General features: G+C 43.2%; 1 protein-coding gene and 1 long non-coding RNA gene across 5 annotated transcripts in view; one reads left to right on the top strand and one right to left on the bottom strand.

Annotated features, from left to right (window-relative positions):
- Nucleotides 1-22135, top strand: part of LOC115252089 (uncharacterized) — a 46178-nt gene extending 24043 nt beyond the window's left edge. Inside the window, exons 2-6 of one of the 4 annotated variants that reach the window (XR_003890529.1) lie at nucleotides 7493-7643; nucleotides 8143-8404; nucleotides 16009-16136; nucleotides 18516-18589; nucleotides 21213-22135. This is a non-coding gene — a long non-coding RNA (uncharacterized lncRNA). Of the gene's footprint in view, nucleotides 1-7492; nucleotides 7644-8125; nucleotides 8405-16008; nucleotides 16266-18515; nucleotides 18590-21212 lie in introns of all 4 variants that reach the window. The other 3 variants (XR_003890528.1, XR_003890526.1, XR_003890527.1) reach the window with 3 other exon arrangements.
- Nucleotides 363-3582, bottom strand: obi1 (ORC ubiquitin ligase 1). Its single transcript, XM_003969885.3, has 6 exons — nucleotides 3403-3582; nucleotides 3088-3223; nucleotides 2707-2798; nucleotides 2224-2442; nucleotides 2061-2149; nucleotides 363-1967 (listed from the first exon to the last, which is right to left on the bottom strand). The coding sequence occupies exons 1-6, from the start codon at nucleotides 3472-3474 to the stop codon at nucleotides 656-658; spliced, it is 1920 nt and encodes a 639-aa protein (XP_003969934.2). The 5' UTR covers nucleotides 3475-3582; the 3' UTR covers nucleotides 363-655.

Here is a 22135-nt window from a genome sequence, read left to right as displayed (position 1 = left end):
TCATTTAGTCAAACCACAACGGTTGCCCAATTAAAATTTTATACAGCGATTAAGAGGTATGTGAAATATACATGATATCGTTAAATTTGCATAATAAATAAGGTTCCTGCTACAATTGAACTGCTGTATGTGGGGTCCCTGATGTCTGTATTTGCATTAATAGCCTATGCTTTTTAACTTAAAAGCAAATTAATGTTACTGTTTAATGGTGGCCAGTACAAACTAATTTAATAAAAGACAGATAAATCACTAAATACTATTATAATTCAAAATATGGAAAATTCACCATAAAGCACAGGCATTACTCTTGGCCCCAAAAGTGGCTCGAGAGGCACAGTAAATAAATATATATGTATACAGTATAAGAATGCATTGTCACATTACTGCTTTATTTGGACACACATTTTACCACTTTCATTCTAAATTTCACCACAAACATTCAGCCTACCCGTGTTTTCTAACTGTCCCAAAAGCTAAAGTGATGCATTAGTCTGAGAAATAACAGCAAACACCATTTAGGTTTGTATAATGTCACAAAAGACGAGAAGTATCATTATTTCCATTAAGGCTCCATGCTATATTGCACCCCGTTCCTGGCTGTGAAGCCGGGCCAAAAGATGCAGAACAGACCTTTTTTTTTTTTCTTCCAAATTCTTCACATGAGCTTTGAGAGTTTGGTGGGACTGCTTACATTGCTGAGACTGTGGGACTTTCTCTTTGTGGGCTGGCTGATGTTCAGTACCTGTCTCTCTTTTGTGGTGTTCCCAGGGTTACTGCTGCAGCTGGAGGAGGCAAAGGGGTTCACAGAAGGGTGGTCTTGGCTTCCTTGATTGCAAAAGGAAGCAAAGCCTGCCTTACATTCTTCCAGTGAATCAAACAGCAAATCAAAAGACAGCTCGTCAGTCTGAGCGGAAGCGTGATGGTCTGTCAAGGCAGGACTGGGGGCGCTACTCCCGCCGCCCGATTCCAATGTTGCAAAACCGTCTGCGGAGCTTTCTGGGGGCTTTTTGACAATTGAGGGATTGTCCGTGTTGTCTGCTGGCGGCGGGCTCGTCAAGACGTCAGGGCAAGCCTGTGACTCTGGGACCAGAGCGCGGTCCGGGCCCCTGGGAGGGGTGGAGACCAGAGACAGCTGAGATCCCCGACTGCTGCAGCTCTCTCCCTCCAGCATCATGGTGTCCAGCTCAGAGATTTTGTCCAGATAAGCAGCATCCATCGAGGCCTCGCTGGACAATTCGAATTTGGTGGGCGTTTCATTTTGGAGAAGAGCTGCTGTTCCTTCACCTGAGGTTTCTCTACTTGGACCTGGCTCCTCAGAAATGGAGCTCTGCCAAGGGCCCCAAACATCAGACTTCGATGAGTCCCTGTCAGGATTCGGAGGAAGATCTTTGGGTAACGGGTCTAAGCTGCCGAATTGGTCCTCCATGGTGCTTTTTTCTGGACTAGGAAAGTCTTCAAAACTCAGCTTCCTAAGATAAGAACCTGGCTTAAATGCAACTTTCTTGTCACGGATGCCAGGGCTTCTCAGAGTCAGTGACCGGAAAGCAGACGACGGTGTGGTGGGCAAATCAGAAGAGGCGCATTCCGAGTTGTCTTTTTTGTTTCCCTGAGCCAGATCCCTGTCGAATTCTCTCTGATTCACAGCTGGGATGCACAGAAAATCGGAATTTTTGGAAAACGTCCGATACTCTGCCTCTGGATTGCTGCAGATCAAAACTCTCTCGCTGTCACTCAAGCTCCTCATCATCATGCTAAATTTCTGTTGCTGTGTTAGAGCGTCGGCCTCTGCCTCGCTACTCGTGGGCCTTTCCTGCACATCAAGTTGTCTGTTCTCAGCCTTCCTCAGCCGAGACTCCAGGTCTTCAATGTACTGGTCACTGCGCTCCAGAGCTCTTTTCAAGTGCTCCACATCACGCTCGTACTGCTGGATCTTAGCTTCAAGTGCTGCCACTGTGAAACGGCCAAACCTGGGAACAGATCATATTGATCAAGGTCATTATAGAGGAGGGTCTTTTGTATCACCAGATTAATTCATATTCACACAATATATAAAAACTTACTTCTGAGGTGATCTGCTCGCTACTTCTGCTTTCAATCTCATATTCTCTTGTATGAGGTCAACACTTTGAGATCTCAACGTCTTATTTACCTGAAAACAGATCATTTATGTCACAGAAATGTTTATTTATTCACCCCGTTTTGAAATAAGACAAACTTCGTCACCTCTTTAAGCTTGTCCATGTCTTGTTGGACTTTATCACAACATTCTGTGGCCAGTTGTAGTTTTGTGGTCAATTCCTCTCGAACTTGGGGGTCAACCGTTTGGTCCTGTGTTTGCGCTGACTCAATCCCGACGGGATTCAGACACTTCAGCCGTGACTCCAGGTTCAGATTTTTTCCTTTCAGCTCCTTATTCTCCCTCATAAGCCCATCGATTTCATCCTGCAGGAGATAAAGATATCCAACAAATGCTGTATTTATTCCAATGGGGACTGTTTCTTCAAAATGATGTGATTTTATGGAAACAAAAAGTGTAAAAAAAATTCCATAGTAAAAGAAAAATGTCTCTACTGTTAATACTGCAAATATAACTGAAGGTATAACAGTGAATATTGGATGCCCTTGCCAACCATATACCCATTTACAAATCTGTACAGAGCACAGCTTCCATGTTTATAATGTGACGTGAGATATAGCAGAACCAACCTCGTATTCTTGTAAAAGCAGTTCACCTCTGGTCTTTCGCAGACACTGCTTTATGGATGGGTCATCGCTGTTATAGTTCTCATTAGTACCTCCTGCAAGAAAATAATAGAACAATCAGCAAAGAAAGCATCTATTTGGGAATTTCATTATCAGTAGATCGTTCAGGTTGGGATAGTCTCGGCTTATTTTGCCAAATGTCTTTAGTCTGTGCAAATCACAGCTCAAACTGGTGTCAAGTGGATAAAACGCGCCATCATTAGACTCCTAATAAATACGACCTTAAAACCGTGGGCGCTACCAAGGGAAGACTGAACAAACACTGCATTTAAGTTAGCTTTACTTTCTCAGCGCTTGTTTGCGCTGGTTTACATGGTTACTTACCAATGATTTCCCTGCATGGGTTTTCTGGAGTGATGGAGACTCTGCAGGAGGGACACTGGCTTGCTTTCTTTAGCCACATTTGCATGCAGGATGAACAAAACACGTGGTAGTTGGCACAAATGACTGGCTGTTTGACCTGCACCGAGAAGCACATCGGAAACGAAGAGCCTTAACGCAAAGAAGCAACGCGGCAGCAGAAGTCTGCAGTAATGTCGCGTTGTTATACTGGATGTTACAGCGGCTGCATGCAGCGTAAACACAGTCTTTGTTTCACTGCAGACGTCATTAGCAATAGTAAATACAAAACAAACTTACCTTTCCCAGGCATATCTGACAGGAGATCGGTAAAGTCAGAGAAAGAGTGGATGTCTGGTAGCTGTGAGCCATTTTCTGGAAGAATTCTGAGCGCAAACACTTTACTGAAAAACACACAAGTTTCCCACTAGCAGCAGTCAGTCGCCGCGCGCTCACTCTGAGAGCTACGGGAAGCCAGAGAGACCTAAAAGGCCTAAAAGGAAACGCGTTTTCACCTGTGCGCGCACCATTAAATCTTTTCGCAACATGAAATGATTAATCTCAGTGTTATCAGAATATTTTCAGCTGTAATGCTCGAATTTTATGTTTATCCTTTAGCTACGACTGCTACTGAAATACGGGGCGAGTTTAAAACTCAAAGAATTAAGGAAACAACCACACAATGTAGAAAACATTTGAGAAACTGTAACTTCCCATATCTGATTTCATCGTGGCTGGAGCTCATATGTTCCAACACATCATGTGACAAATTTTATGTTATTATTATAATACATTGTGTTACCTGGTTCCTGATCTACATGATCACGAATGTAATTAGAGCTAAGATCAACTATTACACTAAAAACTACAAATCTAAATTGCTGCACAGGTTGTGTGAAATATTTTAATGACTCCTCACTTCCATATTGTTTTGACCACCAATTTGATGTTTTTGGATCAGGTTTTTTATTAGTTCTCTCTGTACAAACCCGCAGCTCCCCATCACACCCAATGCTTAAAAATGGCATCTTCTCATAAAACCCAAACCACAAATGTTATTTACAATTGACAGATGTCCGAACGTTAAGATAATACTTACCACTGAGTCTCCCGTGTACATGGATTGAGTGATATAAAGTGTTTTATAAAGTGTTTTAATGGCAAAAAAAACAAAAAAGAGAACTCATTTAATTGGGAAAAGGAGACGTATTCCTCGCGATACAGAGAGCAGTGTTGACAAAAGGTTTACTGAAGTAAAAATAACAAAAATTACCCTTGTAGATATGCAGAAGAAGTATACAGACACTGTCTTTTAGTGTGTACATTTGCTTATGAACAAATATAGACCCTTTCAAATAAACTCCTTTACACACTCAATAAAGTGTTAATATTAAGCATATGGGCACACTGTAAAAGTATATATTTATAATGTGCTGATTTGCTTCCAGTCGCAACACATGATGCTTTAATATGTTTCTTGTATTAATTATCTTAGTAGTTTTCTTAAAATGATCATCACAGCAAAGCTAATCTTCATGCCAACGTAATTTATGCCCATCTGTGATGCGAGCGCCATGTAATATTTTGGAAGCCTTCGTCTCAAGTGAACTATCAAATTTATAATGACGGTATTATCATAATTCCACTCCAAACATTCCAAACGACACCCACTCCAGTTTAACCCCCCCACAGCCATTACTCACATCCAAACCAACATGTCCTGAGCTTCATCGTACTTCGAACCAGGACGTTTTCTCAGCATGTAATGTGATTAGAATTGACTCGCTGCAACTACATCTTGTGCACTGATTGTTTTCAACAGAGTATTAATGGGCCACAACCTTCTATATTTCCCCCAGTCCTTTCCTGCAATATCACTGATTTCAAGGGAGGATGCATGATAAATGCACACAGTTAGCTAAGTAAATGCTCCATGTAGTCAGTTAAATAAAAAATACTTTGCATATGATTTTTATTTAGAGTTGTTTGCTACTAGAATGTGTCCATATTTGTCTTGGTCATTTCAGATACATGCAATAAACTTTTAAATTCTCGCTGAAACAGTTTATGAATGGAAAACTAACTGTAGAATAACCAATAATGGATGGAAATGAAAGAAATACACCTTCTCTGACAAGTCCCTTTCCTCCCCCCTCATCAAGATTGCACTGCTTGCTACCGGCCAGTCATTAATTGGTGACAGTCAATTAATCACTGCTGGTATAGACGGCTACATCTATTGATCTTGTTTGAGCGCTTATTTTTCATCCCTAAATGACAGGGATTGCCAGATTTGACCAGCATGTGTAATGGACAGTGAAGAACCAATGACCTGGGTGTCACTGTTGCCACTGGTGGGGATCTGTATCACCTCCCCCATCTCTGGCAAATAGCATCTTTACCATTTAACATGGAAAGGTTTAGACTGCCCTAAGAGCACAGCAGTGAAACAGTGCACTCTGGTGCCCAGATGACCTTTTCTGTCTCAGGCTTAATCTCTGACAAATGCTTGTTTTAATTAGCCTGATACCTCTTTGACTAGACTACCCTCCCGCGCCCCCCATTTCAATTTCACAATCCCTCTATCAATAGCAGTATAACATAGGCAACATATTTAATCACCTTCTTTAAAAATGTGCCGTCAGTGCCAACTCACTCCAGCCTATATGTATTTAAAAAGGGAGGTAAAAAGATTAGGCAGTGCACATCAGGCGGTTAAAGATAACACGCAGACCTCATTTATTGATTAGCCACTATCAGAGAGAGGGGAGTTAGTGTGCACACATTCAAGGTCTGCAAGAGCTGCATGAACTGAGAAGTGCCCCACTAATTTTAATTTTATCAGGACAGTTGTGTGGTCTCATCAAGTTATACTAAAATGTATCCTATAGGCTCCAGAAGACTAAATAATTTCAGCTGAGACATTGGCAGTTAAACCCACACAGCTTCAGCCGCAGATCCAGCATTCTCCCCCACTGCAGCAGCAAACACACGTAAAATAGATGCACAGCTACAAATCCTTGTTTTATTGGAAAGGGGCCTAATTATTAGGATGTAAGTCAGGCTGTGACTGGAGGGCCGTCTCCTTGATGCAGGCCTGGTTTATATTTATCCTCTCCTCTGCAGCTACAGCAGCACTGCCACCATCACTACCAGCAGTGTGTGGCGCTTTTATTACATTGCCCACAGGCAGGTTCCATCCTGTCACACACACACACACACACACACACGCACGCACGCGCACATGCAAAGAGCCTGCAGGACCAGCAGCCAGTTGAGTCCCCTCCACAGCAGAGGTACCCCATATCCCCATGCAGCCCCACACGGGCCCTTGGGACAGTGGAGGGAGGGAGTGGGTATTATGGTAATGCTATAGCCTGCTGCTCCCCTTCCTCTCACTCCTGCAGCACAGCTGGGAAGAACCATCATTACAAGTATTGTAGCAATCTGTTTAAGAGGAACACATTGGAGAGGTGGTGTGACACAGAGAGGATGAGTGCTGCATACATAGATCACATAAAAAATGATTAAAATGTGTGTAAGGGGCCAGGAATAAAATGCAAAACTTGTTATGAACACCTTATATCAAGTCCACTGCCAAAATGGCGGCTGTAAATCTCTATTGTCCCCTCTTTACTTTTTTATTTTATTAAAGGTTTCTTGTGTTGAGCCGGTCATATCTCAAGACAGGAGGCCCGTGGCAAATAAGGAATAAATAGGGCATAAAGTACTTGAATCTCTAATGCCTCGTATAGCTTTACCAATCTATACTGCAGTATGTGTCACATGCTGGAAATCCATTACAAAGGTACCAAAATGAGATAGTTTTGCAAGAGGAGCACAGAAATCATGTCAGTTTGATTTGATCTTGAAGTTTTTTTAAAATACATGTATTTTTGATAATATTTTAAATTTAGCTCATTACCAGCATTCAGAATGCTTTTGAGGGAAATTCCCACATGTCTCCAGGTGCTTTTTGGAGAAGATTGTTAAATTATTAAAGTAACTTTGATCAGAATAAACATCTTCTTTCACCATTCTGGATTTTGGAGAGTCTGATCACTCACTCACTGTCAAGTCAGGCTGTTCAAACATTCATCTACTTGTCTAGTAGCTGTGATTCAGAGCCCCCCCGACTCCACTCTTCCTGGCGGTATTTTTAGGAGGCGGTAATATCCAGTCCATCCTTTCACTCCTCTTAGTCCTATTTTGAGCTTGGTTTTAACCTGAAACTTGGACTGATAAAGCACCGAATCTACAATGGCATGCCAAGAGGTTAAGGGTTACTGAAGATGACCTATTAAAAATGCATATTATCTCATTTTTCCTGCTGCCAAAAAGCTCAAACCTATATGAGCCCTACATAAATTGCTCTCTTTTTTTTCTTCAGGGAGGGAGGGGGCTGCTGACAGAGGGCATGTGAAGATACAAGAGGAGATGGAGACAAAAAGGACTTCAGTACTAATGTCCCTGAAACCTGAACCCTCGTTGCAACGGAAGGGCAATATAACAGAGCCAACCCCTGCACCCTCTGCTCAAAGGTGAGGAGTAGATGTGAGTGTGCGTAGCAACATGTTGGCGAAAACAGGATGATTTTAGTGGATGTGTATCATTTGGGTTTTGCCAATAACAGAGAACTGCCGAAATATTGTTCACCGGCAACATTTTCCACCCTCCCCCACGCACAAACACATACACAACAGAAGGCCTTATTAATTATTTGTGGCCACTTGACATCATATTGTGTTGCCAGTGGCTTGGTCAACGATTATAATTACCACTTCCCTGTTTGTATCGTTTTCCATCTCCAGTGCTTTTAGTGCCGTATTACTCCTCTTGTCCCTCGCTCTCCCTCTCTTCCTCCCTCTCTCTCGTATACACAAGACCAAAAGTGCAGGCACATCATTTATTGATAAGACAAAAAGAATGTAATGAAATTATCAATGTTCTTGAATTAATTATGAACATGATTAAGAAAGCTAAAATCTCAGGAGCCGGTCTCTCATTACCCATTCACTCGTAGGGATTGCTTTCATTCAGGGAAGGAGAGGCGAAAAAGCCTTCCAGCAGAGCCCACTCCGGCTCTGTTCCTCACCCTGCCCGCCTGTCCTGTTGTCTCTGCTGCCACGGCTGGTCCTCCAGTCCCGCCAACGGAGCAGCTGCACGCTCACCCAAATGGCTTTCCGGCTCCGCGTTTGTGGCTGTGGTGCTGTGAAGCTTGGTCAGCAGCATCGTGGCCTCTGGTGTTTACATAAATTCCTGCTGGAGCTCCGGGGTCTTGACCCTCCTAAAAACAACCGTGGTAAGTGAAACTTTTTTAACTTGTAGTTTGGCTTAAGCTGCTTGAGACAAGTCACTTACAGTTATGTTCACGTTTTTTAGTTTGTTAATAGAAAAATTTTATTAAATATAGTCAATAAGAATTTGAGCAGATTCCAATTAGAGACCCCTGTTGTGTTGTTTGAATGTAATTCAATTGATTATGTGTATTTGTCATTGTATTTTAGATTGTCTTTATGTGAGTTCATTTGATATTTGCTGCAAGTAAACAATCCTTAAACATGGTGCGCATTTGCCATCATCCATATTCATATGTTGGTCCTTGTTTGTAGTGTTTTTATTTATTTATTTATTTCAAATTCTGAAAATAGTAGCCCATGTTGCAATACTTTTTGCAGCTGTTATTTTCACTGTCTATTTCAATTCAGAGCAGAGAATTGTGCCACGAGAGCTGTATGTCTTTGCTTCAGTCTGTGTTTCTTCTGCTCGGTCACACGGGACGATATATGAGGCGATTCTCCCCAAAGTATTGGCAGTTCCAAACAAAATCCCAAACCTACTGACTCCATGCACGTCACGCCATCTCTCCTCATGACTTGCCTCTTTAGTTTTCTCGACACATACGCACATGCAAGCCTGATACAGATGTGCAGGGCCATACGCAAATCTGTGCATGTGTATTGCATAGAAAAAAAAACTTTGTTCATTTATTTATTCAGTCATTCTTTATGTTTACTGAACAGAGTTCTAAGAGTGTAGAGATAATGGAACAGAGCGAGGGAGGAGGAAGAGAGAGACAGAAGGAGAGAGAGATCTCAGGGTTAATGGCGATCCTCCTGTCTTAGGGATTGATCCGAATATTGGATCACACATAAAGCTGCAGTTACTGGATATTACCCTGCTGCTATCGGCCTGCAGTGATGGCCTGGATAAGAAGTGCTTACCAAAGAGGATGCTCCTCCAGGGCAGATACGGTTTCTCAGCCCTCTGGGAACAACAACCACACGCGCGCTTGCTTGCTTGCTCAGGAACTTTCTACCTCATCGAGTAAATCCAGCGGCCTTATCAAGTTACTGGCCTATGATCTGCTGGAAATGATTAGTCCTTTTTTTAGATTTTAAGTCGTATATAGGGGTAGGAAACCAATTAAGAGCTGCCTGCTGCTCACAGATAACCCTGTTTCTTATTTGAGTTGTTTGGAAGCGGCAGGGTTTGTGTTATAAAAAGATTCACGTGTGGGAAAATACTTTTATTCTAATTTTCCTTTTTTTTTTTTTTTGCTTATTCGAGAGCACAGGAATATCCATATTTTCATCTATGCTTTGACTTCAAGATTTGTACAAAGGCTATCTGATTCTAGATCTGTGCCAGGGCGTCTCGCTCTGCCCATGAACATCTGCTGGAGATGTCTCTCTGTGGTATTAGCCCTGAAGCACCTGGCTTGCACCACACGCCAGCAACCAGAGCCCAGATGGCAGCTAAACAGGCTAATTATTTCAACACAAAACTCTGATGTCCCACACAAACATTGCGGGGCCACCTTGGCATTCTCTCTCGGCATTGCTGAAGATGTCAGGCAGGTAATCACGGTCATCAACAGGCCCCGACGCAGTACTTGGTGTCCAGGTGGAAAGCTGCTCGTATAGGTTGTAATTTGGTGGAAACAAAGCATTTGGTGAGCCTGATGGAGTATTGTCTCTCTTCCTGTTGCACATTAATACTTAAAAGAATTGAGTGTCCAGAGTGTTTTATTGGAGTTTGACATGATCGATGGTGAAAAATGCAGATTCACTGTGTAGATTAAATGTAAGTGTAATCAAACTAAATATTTTTCTTTATTTTTGAGATGTTGGATGTTTAATTAACATTGACAGGCATTTTGTCCCGTGTGTCTTTCTTTGTGGACGAGTTTATTAGCTTTTCCTGGGTGGAATTCTCTTTATTATCCATTCAGTCTTTTAGCTTTAATTAGCTAATTAGCGTTTTCCACCCCTAGTGGCCATATAGCAGTATTGCGAAGTCTCCAAATGACAAGTGTTGTCACCTGCTGCCTATTTTGATCACATTTTACATTTGTCTATGTATATCAGCCAAGCAAAACATCTCTCTTCTGTGATCTGCAGCCAAATTATCCCTGTTGGTCCAGCACCTGAAGAGGATCAGTGTTTTTTTATCTGACGTCAGAGGTTCCATTTTTTCTGGGTGTTTTCTCTGAGGTTGATGAAGTGTTGCCATTAGGCCCCGTCTCCTGCATCGGCGGCAACATCAGAAGAAGAATTGGTTGTGCTCGATAAAGGGGGCGCTCAGAACAAGGTGCAGGGCCCGCAGCGATAACCTACTGACTCCAGCATTAAAGACCACCAATGGAAGCACGGCCTACATCTTGATCGATTCCCTCTTGTCAGTAAAAAGTATTGCTCAAGGGGGATTGAGTATTTTGTAGCTTGGCACAGTTCCTCTCTGTGCTGGCGTAAAGAAAACAAAAGAATAGTTTCTTTGGTCATTTCAAAACTGACATCCATCAAGCATGGACTGAAAATTCTATTCAAGGCCATCAAACACTTTTCCTAACGAGTGAAACCAGCAATGAGAAGGCTCAGGCTTCAAGCATTGACACTTTTTCTGCTTCAATATCCTATAGAGAAGGCTCCTACTCTTTGGAATCATAAGAAATCCCTGTCAATTTTGACCTCATCCTCTCTTGTCCGTTTTTCTCATCCCAAAGTGGGTGCCATCTGCTTTTGGGACCTCTCCCCAGCATGAAGGGGCAGGAAAAGCACACCATTTCCCTGTCAATACTTTGCTATTAGCCTGTGCAGATCCATATATCCCTGAGCTGCAGGGCACGAGCCGGTGTAGGGTGCACTTCTTATCTGAACGGCTGAGACTGAGGTATTCCTCTCTGCCCTGAACTTTGATTTATTCACCCAGCAGGTTAATGGGAGATGAAGGCTACTTTTTGAACTTCCTCCTGGGAAACCATGTGCTGGTAAATGGGATGGAGATGTGTTAAAAAAAATGTAAATGTACCTTGTTAAATTGAAAATATCATCACCGATATGTCGAGCAATTATTTTTAAATGTACGGACTTAACATTTATCTCTATAATGGGGACTCACGCACGTGTTGGACATTTTTGATTCCAGGACCGAGGGAGGATCCAAACACGTCTTAGGTTGTTTTGCAGTTTCTCATGTCCCAGGTTGTCATGCAGGTGTCTGGCTTGCATATATACGATGCGTCCTAGGGTTTGGCACCACATTTTTCCATGCGTTTCTTCTGTTTGTCGGACAACTTAGAATCCGGGGAGGGTAACAGATCAAAAAAGGAGCCCTCAAAACAAGATGTACGTCTTTTAAGCACTACGTTGGATCTGTGAGCTACAATGCCTGTTACATCAGTGACTTTATGACCCGCAGGTATTTGGCCTCGGTTCAAGTTGAACCCGTCTAATGAGCAAGCTGTGGCAGTTTCTCTGCAGCAGCTCGCTCTCAGCAGCCTGCCAGCATGCTGCGTGCACGTATGCGAACAGTTCTGCGTCGAAAGCATTTAGCTGTGGGATAGGAGGGGAACTCAGGAACTCAAACATGAGCACAACAGGGGAAGACAAACCACTGTCAGGTAAATGTCCTACTTAGCGACTACGTCGTAGTAGACTGCAGCAAGACCCTTCCTCGTGCCTTGCTTTTAACTCAAGCGCTGTCAATGAAAATATCTGGCATATGGTTGCAAGCTCCGAGCTTCTATCCCAGGGCCAGTTTCCCCCAGCTGCCTCCCTGAGAGAACAAGGAGAGAAACGGAAGGGCAGAAAGATGAGGAGAGCAAATTGAAGAGGAGATGCACAGAGAGAGGAGCAGGAAAATAAAGAGGGGAAGGAAGAGAAGCGCGACGTTGAATGTAGCAGAATATGAGATGATGGAGGCGGCTGCGATCCTCAAGACCCTCCCCAGCTTCTGCGGCAGATGTACTGAAGGTCCAGACTGTTAAGTACCTGATAATTAGTTTGCCTGTAAGGCATAAACCATTATGGTTCTGTAGCGACTAACAAGGCCCTGCTGGGGACGACAGCTTTACTCTGTGATTTACACAAGGCTGCCGCAATGATGTTGCTCCTTCTTCTGCTCTTTCTTTAAAGCAGCTGATGTAGTAACCACAAACAGGCTCATGCTGTTGTCTATATTTTAATTGTGAATTATCTTCAGAAAGAAAAAAATACAGAGTGGGTTTCATTCAGAGTCTCGTCTCATAAACCTGTGAATGTTGTGTTTGCCAGGGGGATTTCGCAGCCACGTGGAGATGTGAGTTTAATAAATACATCATCACCATCATCATGACAGCCTCATCAGCAATGCGTGACACGTCATGGGAAGGACTTTTTTATGTAAAGTGGAACTTAATTGTCATCTCCTGCCGACCACAGGGTTCGTTCATTTATTCTATTTTTTTTTTTCAAATGTGCACTATCAAAAAGGAAAGATTATTAGAATCCCTTTATAATGAGAAGCTGCTGGTGCTCTCTTCCTCTTGCACGTATACACGCTGATGGTTATAAATGCTCATTTTGTACAGTACAGTGGAATCTTTTGGGCCAACATGCAAAGAAATGGAGTTGGGTTTTTTTGTTTATCCAATGAGACCTCATGCTCTGCATCTACAAATACAATGTTTCAATTGAGAGATGTGAGACTAACAGTGCACGGGAAATCCTCAAGAGGAGCGTAATTATTTTCTTGCAACCTCCGAAAATTAATTCGGATTCTAATTTGACACAGCTGTGAGCCAAAGGAAGCCGTTTTGCATACTGCCGCTAATAATCAAACGGCCCTGCAGACAGCCTGGTTGTTGTAATTGCTTCGCTGCATTATCTTCCAACAGTTAATAACTTGCAAAGAAACCTGGAATGCCAGTCTTAAAAGGGTTAACGCGGCCCTCACGTCCCACCACCTCGACATCCATCATGTTTCCTCGTAACCAGATCACGGCTTCAATCGCAGAGAAGATTAGATAGTAGTCTATTAATCTCTCATATTAAGCAGATCCATTTGTGAAAGCAAACGGCCCGGAGAGGCTGCGCGTTCACTTGTTGTCTCTAAATCCGATTAGCAAGCATAACGACATGTTGCGGAGGCTCGCAGGAGATATGGATTGATCCCGCCTGCATCTCCTCTCTCGGTGGCACGGGTATAGCAAGAATGGCCAATTTTAAGCTCAAGGACTCATGGGAATTTCTGTTGCAGTCACCTTTGAGCGGGCAAGATAATGGAAAAGTGGGTTCATTTAGAGTGTGCACCCCCCCCCCCCATCCCCAAACCACACGCACTTCATTTATGTTTAATTTAAATTGAGCTGTGTCACTCTCAATATTTGAAATGGTCCCATATTTGATGGAAAAATACATGTCAAGCATCATCTCAGGTTGTTCCTGAGCAGGAGGAGGAGGTCTGATCAGTATTATTTTATATATACTCATGTAATCTTCTTATATTACCATTCTAGTTTGTGTAAATCAACCACAGTGAGCAGATGTGCATTTTTTTTCAAAGAAAGTGGATCTTGTATATTGAAAGCAGTGTTATAAATGAACAATGAAGTGTGTGTTTTTGAGGGCCGCAGGGTGGTTGCTGTTTTATCTGTGACCCCTTCAGAGGTCATGATGTCAGAATGGAGGATGAAGATTGCACAGAAGATGTCATCGCTCTTTATTTAGCCTTTTTTACTTCGGCACGAAGAACAGTAACATTCTGCTGGGTGTGCGGTTACTCTCCCCGACTTGACTGGGACAGGGAGGAGGAGTTGGAGGAGAAATATCCACTTTCATCAGGGAGCAGCGAGCGTAGGGACGGATCCGTTTACTTGGGAAAGTTAATTGATTGGGAGGAAAGGTGGTGATGGGGGGAAAGGAAGAAAAGTGGTGGAAGGGGCAAAGAGAGGAGGGTCAGAATGGTAGCTTATCGATCATGTGACTGCACCTACCGTAACCCCCGACGTGCTCCCCTGCTTTTATTGCACCGTTATGCCAAACAAGGCTGTTGCTTGTGAAAACAGCCGAGAAAAACAGCGCACGCTCGATGGGCGGGCCAACCTGGAGGGGGGGATCGTTAACAATTTGGTTCTCTCATTAATAAAATCAATTCCAACCTTTGTCATTTTTTGCACCTCTCTCTTAATGATGCCAACATTTTGATAATGAACATAAACCATCAGCGCTCTGTGTGTGTGTGTGTGTGTGTGTGTGTGTGTGTGTGTGTGTGTGTGTGTGTGGGTGTGTGTGTGTGTGTGTGTGTGTGTGCGTGCATGTGTGTGGGATGCAACATTATTGTTATCACATTACGCTATTTAAACACAGTAATAATCCAAGTTTTATTCCCACAAATAAGCAAATATCAGCATAGTCATGAGCATTTCGTCTATCTGGGGAGATATAGAATGAGATGTGGAGCGATGCAGAGTGCAGCCTGCACGCGTTCACGTTGTATTGGCTAGACCGCATTAATTATTTAGCGGCAGGGCTGCTAGCTGTTATTACAGAAAAAGAGCGGACTGCATCCTGACGCTTTCCTTATGTGTGTATGTCAATACACACCTTGCCCTCGTGCACTTGCTGGCTGCCTGTGGAGCTCAGACCTTAAAACAAGGCCACACCAGAGAGGTCATACTCACAAGGTTTGCCACAGGACAGACTGACAATGCGGAAATATCCCATTAAAGGGTTAATCAGCGGAGATAGGGAAGAGGATACCGGTAAAGTGACACAAAGGACTTTGTCTGGAGGGGCTGTCCCACCGTGGTCAATATGGAAGTAGCGCGGAACAAAACCCATGAAAGCCGTCTGAAGTGAACAGTAAAGGCAGGAAGTGCTTTAGTTTGCCATTTTTAGCTCTGCCTCCTTCGCTGGCGGTCCTTCCTGTCGAGACGGACATTTCTCAGTCACTCACTCTGAGGTTATGGGTTTAGATTGAGGGCAACCCCAAAGCCCGCTCTTTGTTCTGAAGGAATCCATTGTCAATACACATGCAGCCGGACTGGAATTGTTTGCAGAGTTAATAGTAGTTTGATGATGTCATTCTCACTGACCTGAAGAGAAACTGACCCCTGTTGTGCGAGCAGTTCTAAAATGCCACCTGCACAATTATGGTTGGAGCGTCCCAGGGCTGTTGTGTATCGGACTGTTTTATCTGAGACAGTCACATTCTCTCTCTCTCTCTCCCTCTCTTTTTCTCACACACGCACGGCCAGAATCAGAGCTTTAATTTGCTGACACACACATTTTCACATTATGAAAGCATGTTTCTTGAATGTCAGTAAAAATCAGGTTCCCCGTGGTGACGATGGAATCATTTATTCATCACGCGTGACCTTTCCTGATGGTGGACTGCTTAAATACAACAGTCACCAGCGCCGTTCTTCTAGTTAGTGAGTTAACCTCAATACTGCTCATTAAAGCTCTTTCTGCTGTTTGATTAAATGTTGTAAATGGAAGAAACACAACGAAAGTAGCCAGTCTGCAAGAGACATGTGTAACTCATGCTCATGCCATGCCATGCACGATGTTGTGTGTCTGTGTTGACCGTTCAATGATCCACGTGTGTTTTGAATCTCTGTTTGTCTCTGTCTTTGGGGTCCAGGTCACCAACAGAGTGGACGTTTCCCAGGGCAGGAGCCCGGCGCCTCCACTGCTTCACTCGAGGCGTGACCTTGTTTATTCCACTGCTGAGCTGCGAATCCCATCGTGTGGATTCTGGAATTTTTCACTGTAACTGTCTGCAGAACATGTCAGAATCCACATTTGTGCATCCTGGTGTGTAAAGAAACTCCAGAGGAAAATCAGCTGTCACTAAAGCACCCTCTTTAGATGAGGGAATAAAATCAGCTTGGAATTTATGTTAGTATATTCATCTTTAAAAAAATCTAATCTCGTTTCTGTGTGAACTAATGAGGGAAAACAATAACTACTGCAGTGAATAATACCTCAATCCTCTTCTAGCTGTTTAATAGGGAATATTTTCATATTGATCCTGTTATTTTGTGCAAGGTCTAATGAATATAAGTTAGCAAATTTAGGATCAGCATCTGCTAAAAGCCCACATAAAAGACAGCCTTAAAGAACAAGTCTGGTTTTAGACAGAGCTTTAAATGGAAGCAGCTTCGGAAGTGTTTGATATATAACTCATGTCACAGAACTATGATTAATTGCACTTTATAGCCTCTGTAATGACTTTCTAAAAACTTTTATCAGATAACTTTTCACAGATTTACTAAAGCTACTGCCTGAATCGGTGAGGATTCTGCCCTTTGGACTCAAAACAACATAAACTTGCACTCAGAAAAACTCCATTTTAGCAATAACAAAACAAAAATGGCACCATCGTTAAAACAAATTGTTAATTTTGTCATTTTTTTACCCCCCCAACCTGTTAAAATGATTTGATTTGAGTGGTTTTAAAGTATGCGCCAGCTGTTTGTTGAGAGCTAACTGTGGGGCGTGGCTGCGTTCATTAATTATAAAGAGGCAGGATTCCCATGTGTGTCTGAAATGGCATTGTTCACAGTTTGTGTCACATCAGTGCATGTTTAACTAGGCAAAACAAAAGCTTTTCAATATTTCAGGGTGCAGGGATAGACAGAGTGAGACACGGCTGTTCCGCCTCCCGCTGTCTCATCCTCTCCTGTCTCTTGTCCTGTCCTCATTCCTCCGGACCTTTCCTCTTCTATTACACCACCGTGAAGGAAAACATTTCTAAATGTCAGACCCCTTTCACCCAGTGAAGCCAAAAAGAATCGAATCCTTTGTCCCATCTATCCACAAGGCTCGGATAAAATTTAGGGCTCACCTGTAAACAAAATGATCAAGAGGGCCCAAAAACTAAAAAAAAAAGATTGGAATTATTCATTCATTCCGATGCCAACCACAAAGGAGGTTTTACAGTCCACCGTGTGTCCTTGTGTGCTGTTTGATTAGGCGTTGGCTAATTAGGACTGACTAGCCAGGCTTTTAAGTCGCCTGGCATCGCGTGTGAAGCCCCGTTTGGAGGTGATGGACAGATGGATGAGACATTAGCTGGTAAGAAGCAGGAACATTACAGCTGGGAACGTTATTTCCTGACATGTCTGGACATGATGTGACAAGCGCATTAAGGCCTGCCTGTAGATGAGGAGGCTGCACTCAGCGTTCTGAACTTTGTTTTAAAGGGAAACAAGACATAAATGTTTGCTCCGTCAGGGCGGCAGCGGTTCATCGCTTTATAGTTAATATTGTGACAAAAGGTGAGCCAAGTTCTCAGAGCCGGAAAATGTCTTGGCAGGAATCAACAATCTCCTTTTTTCTTATTCCTGAAACCAGTGGCAGATTCCCTGCTGATGTAGTAACGCGGAGATCACAGGGCGGCCTCGCAGCTGGAGCAGAGACGTAGAGGAGTGCCACAGAAAGGCAGAGTAGTCAGATATTAATCGGGACATTTTAACTCTGTCATGAGAGCATTTTCCAGCTGCTCTGCTGATGTTTCGCCCGAGGGTGTGACAGACAGGGAGAGATGTTGTGCTTTTCACAGCGTTTGATCACCGGCATCGCGGGAACGCAGGTATCAGAGAGCGTCTCCCACAGCTGTTAGCGCTCATGAAGCTGGATATTGCTGCAGAATATGAGGAATATTCAACTCTCAGGATATATTCCAGGCCTTTCTTTGTTTCCATTCAGAAGTCTTTTGTTGTTCTTTGAAACTAAACTGGTCATGTCCGAGCCTTCCAGAACACGCAGAATATTACTGTGCAAAGCCTATGTGTTAATAAGCATCACATTGTAATTACTTGACCTGCATATAATGGCAGTCTCGTCAATGTATGGATTCTGCCCCCTACTGTCAATGATGTGAATGACATCAATAATCAATTAGCAGTAGATCAGTGTAAGGGGGACAAAAGCCAACAAATAAAGCCAGCCCAGCCTCCAATTTTGGTTGCAGCTCATGTTAAATACAACATATTTTGATTTCATTGTTCTATTTATGGTTGTTTTCTGTCATTTTCATGCGACTGTAGACTGCCCGATTTTCAAAACAGTTAAGCTCAAACATGCACGAGAGTTCTTCTTTTTCCTGTCATTTTTACTTCTGTTTCTTGTTCTGTCTTAAAAAAGAGACGTTTGGGATGTCGTATGTGTCCACCTCCTGCTGTATGCAGGAAACACAGCAACCTCTTCTGGACAAAAGTGTAAGTTACACACAGAGACCAGTATTTATTGTTATTATCATCATTACGACTCTGGCGACTAGAAGTGACGCTTCAGCAAAGAGATTGAACTTTATCATGATTACTGTCATACAGATCTGGCATTTGGAATCGAACTGACTCCACGAGACATCTCAGAGGAGATGTTCAACTCCCACACGTCAGGCGTCACACCACAGCAGATAACTAACCCGTAATTTGACTTGAGAAAAATCGTATTATTGCCTCGGGAAGCGTTAAAAAGTATTCCATGATCAATGGTATCTGATTAGTTTGCATGGATGGAACGCTGGTGAGCTAATCAGGCCAAAGGGATCAATGGGACGGTTGTCATGCCGCCTTGCATTTATTCTATCTTCAGATAACTACAACGTAAATGACTGGGTACTAAAGGAAACCCTACTGGGACGCATACTAAACTCTGCCTGTGCTGCATGGCGCACAAGGGAGTCTGCACAGACACTTAGCCAGTTCTTAATCAGCAATGTGCGGAAAAAATAGGCCCCTGTTACACAGCACTCTCTGAGTCTCTTATCATCATATTTGTCAGTGCTGCGTTATTCACATCCACATCAGTTTCCTCCGACTGTAAACTTTACAGCCCAAATCCTTGTGGTGCTATCCTTACTGTTACTGATGGGCCGTGGACCCCACCCCACCCCCCCACACGCCTCCTCTCTCTGTCTCTTGGCTATGATGCTACCAGATGCTCTCTCATCCTATTTCTCTCATCCCGTTCACACACCAGCTAATTGCTAAACAAAAGGTGCTGGCGCGTCCTGTCGAGTGTCCTTGTAAATGTTTTACAGCCGCGCTTCCATTCTGCCAGACTGTTAAGTGGCTGATTATAAAAGGATCACAAAAGAGGCTGGTTGGGGTCAAAGGGGAGGAGGAGGAGGAGGAGGATATTGTTGTCAAACAGCTCTCTATATCAGCCGTTGACACATTTGGCACATATTTAACAAATAAATGAACCGGTTCACACTAAAACCCCGGCTTAATGTGCACAGGCAGCAACTGATGATTACTTTAATCATAATTTGGCTCATGAAGTGTCTTTGAAATTGCCTGATATATTAGAGTTTTTATTATTATTAATATTATTATTATTAATTGAATTTCAAGAGGTAGCAGTAGACAGTTTCGCAGCTTAGTGATGATTTCAAAGAAAATGCGCCTTTGACTTTCTCTTCCTACAGTTGTCTAAACAATCAAAGTTCAAAGTTTCATTCAGTCCCACAACAATTCAAATTTATTCAAATTTACATTTGAATGGAATTAAAGCTCCCATTACCATCTGTGAACCTGTGTGTGTGTGTGTGTGTGTGTGTGTGTGTGTGTGTGTGTGTGTGTGTGTGTGTGTGTGTGTTAGGTGGGGGTGGGGGTGGGGGTAGGAGGGGTAACAGGGCAGGAAAACAGAGAGCCCCCGACTCCTTATCTTGACAAACTTGGGTAATTAACGACAGAGCCCATTAAAGAGAGAATATTCAACCAGTGATGAATGGCTTTAATAACAGGGCCATGTTCTCTGTAACAGAGACAGATCCTTCCACCCCCCACCCCCCCACCAGATAAAACTACCCAGACTCCCATCTCACAGCCCTCTTCATCTCGCCTTTTCCCATCGGCAATCTCGATTTCTTTGCATTTCCTTTTTGAGAATTCCCAATAAAAGCCCGTGTGAAATCCTAAACACTGTGCACATCAAAATGGTCACACCAGAGAAATATCAGTTGAGCACATTTGTGTTTCACTCCATTCCATACATACTGAGAACCCACCGCGTTTTGTCCACCTTTGTTTTTCTCTTCTTTTGTCTTTGTGCGTCTCTCCTGTAAACATCATTAGCCTCTTTGTGTTGGCGGCATGCAAATTGGAGAGTAGGACAGGAAAGGACTGATTTATGTCCCCGTGTAGCCCTTTAACAGGGCCTCTGCTATGGTTTTATGTGTCCTGGTGGGGTTGGGGGCAAAGGCTCATCACAAAGGTTCCATTCCTCTCGACACTGTGTAGTGAGGCGCGTCCAGATGTCCGTCCTCATTAGGATTCACTTCAGAAAAGTGAACATATAAAGTGGAAAGAGTTTAGCAAATGGTGGCTCATGCGCAGAGACAAAAGTAGAATATTAAACTGCTTTTCTGTCTGCATGGAGGAAGACTTGAGTTAGATCTGTGTGTTTAGATGACGTTAAACAGGATGATGATGCTGCTGAGCATAGCTGCCTTCCCAGCAGGTCACCCGGGGGTTCGGATCCCAGCCTTCACACTCCAGCTTTTGGGGTAGTGGTAATTCAGTGAATGAATCTATGTTCATGTTCTAAACCGAGTGTTAAAACAAACAGATGATCATAAGCGATCTAGTCCGTCAACTGGAAATACAGCATAGTTGTATTGAAATGTTCTAATGCACCAACAGAATTGCAGTTTAAGCCTGGTTACTGGTGAGTATGAAAGAAATATGGTGACATTAATGAACATGCATCTGCATGTTTGTACAGGTTTTGACAGATTTTGTCACCGCTGGTAACAGCAATCATTTTTTTCTGTTGCTTTACCTTGAGGGGAGGTAAATATGGTAAAGGTATCGTTTGTTTTATGTTTTTCAGACTCATGAAGGCCTCGCCGGCAAAGAGACATCACGCATATTAAATTGCTGCTACTCTTCGTTGGGTTTGGTCCCACACACACACACACACACAAATATGCAGCTCCTCTTTGAAGGGACCGCGGAGGGACCTTTGCTGTAGCATCGGCCACTTTCTCCGAGGACCAAAGGCAGCAAGTCCATTAAATTCACATGAGAATCTAATTAGGGCCTCCCTCATATAGCAGGCTAGGAGGCAGGAGTCATTAGGGAATGACACTGCTGAGACCCTGACACTGGGTGAACACTCCACAAATTAATAGAGAATGACCAAGAAGTGTGTCTGTGACTGACTGAGACCTCCGCGTCCATGGAGGTAAAATGTTCGCCGCTGATTGCGCTCATTAAATTTGTGATACTGTGAAGACTAAGTTTTGCATGCGATGCCAACATTGGTGTACTGGTTTAATATTTATAAGGTTACCTGGCCCTTTTAATGAAAACAGAAAGCTGAAATTGCTAGCTTGTGTCCGCCACCCAGTTTCTCTGGTGACACAAACCCGTTTCAGTCCGCGCACGAATGACCGTCGAGCATCCGGGGCAGAATTACCATAAATGATTGTTTTGCTCAGTTCGTGCAAAAGTCAAGCGTGGAAGCAGGACGACTGCACTCCCCGTTATAATTAGGCTGATAATAAGGTCGGGTGAATTATTGCATTTTTTGTTATTCAGGAGCTTTTCCTGCCTATCGGATGAGATATTAGCACAGACATAATTCTCATTCTGGCAGCAGCACAATGACGGATATTATTTAAATTACACCTCCTTGGGCAAAGTCTTCAGGAATACTTCAGATGGGAATTTATCACAAAATGGGGAATGTGAAGGACATAAGAGACAGACAGACAGACAGATAGATAGATAGATAGATAGATAGATAGATAG

The sequence above is a fragment of the Takifugu rubripes genome, chromosome 13 (genome assembly GCF_901000725.2).
Source record: "Takifugu rubripes chromosome 13, fTakRub1.2, whole genome shotgun sequence".
NCBI lineage: Eukaryota > Metazoa > Chordata > Actinopteri > Tetraodontiformes > Tetraodontidae > Takifugu > Takifugu rubripes.
Note: the sequence above shows the minus strand (reverse complement) of the source record. Positions and strands in the feature narration are given on the sequence as shown.

Bases quoted from the DNA above. Each gene is read 5' to 3' on its own strand.
- obi1 (XM_003969885.3), bottom strand. From the start codon at position 3,474: ATGGCTCACAGCTACCAGACATCCACTCTTTCTCTGACTTTACCGATC. The intron at 2,443-2,706 runs GTTGGTTCTGCT...TATCTCCTGCAG, and splicing joins TGCTTTTACAAGAATACGAG to GATGAAATCGATGGGCTTAT. The intron at 1,968-2,060 runs GTAAGTTTTTAT...ATCTGTTCCCAG, and splicing joins GCGAGCAGATCACCTCAGAA to GTTTGGCCGTTTCACAGTGG.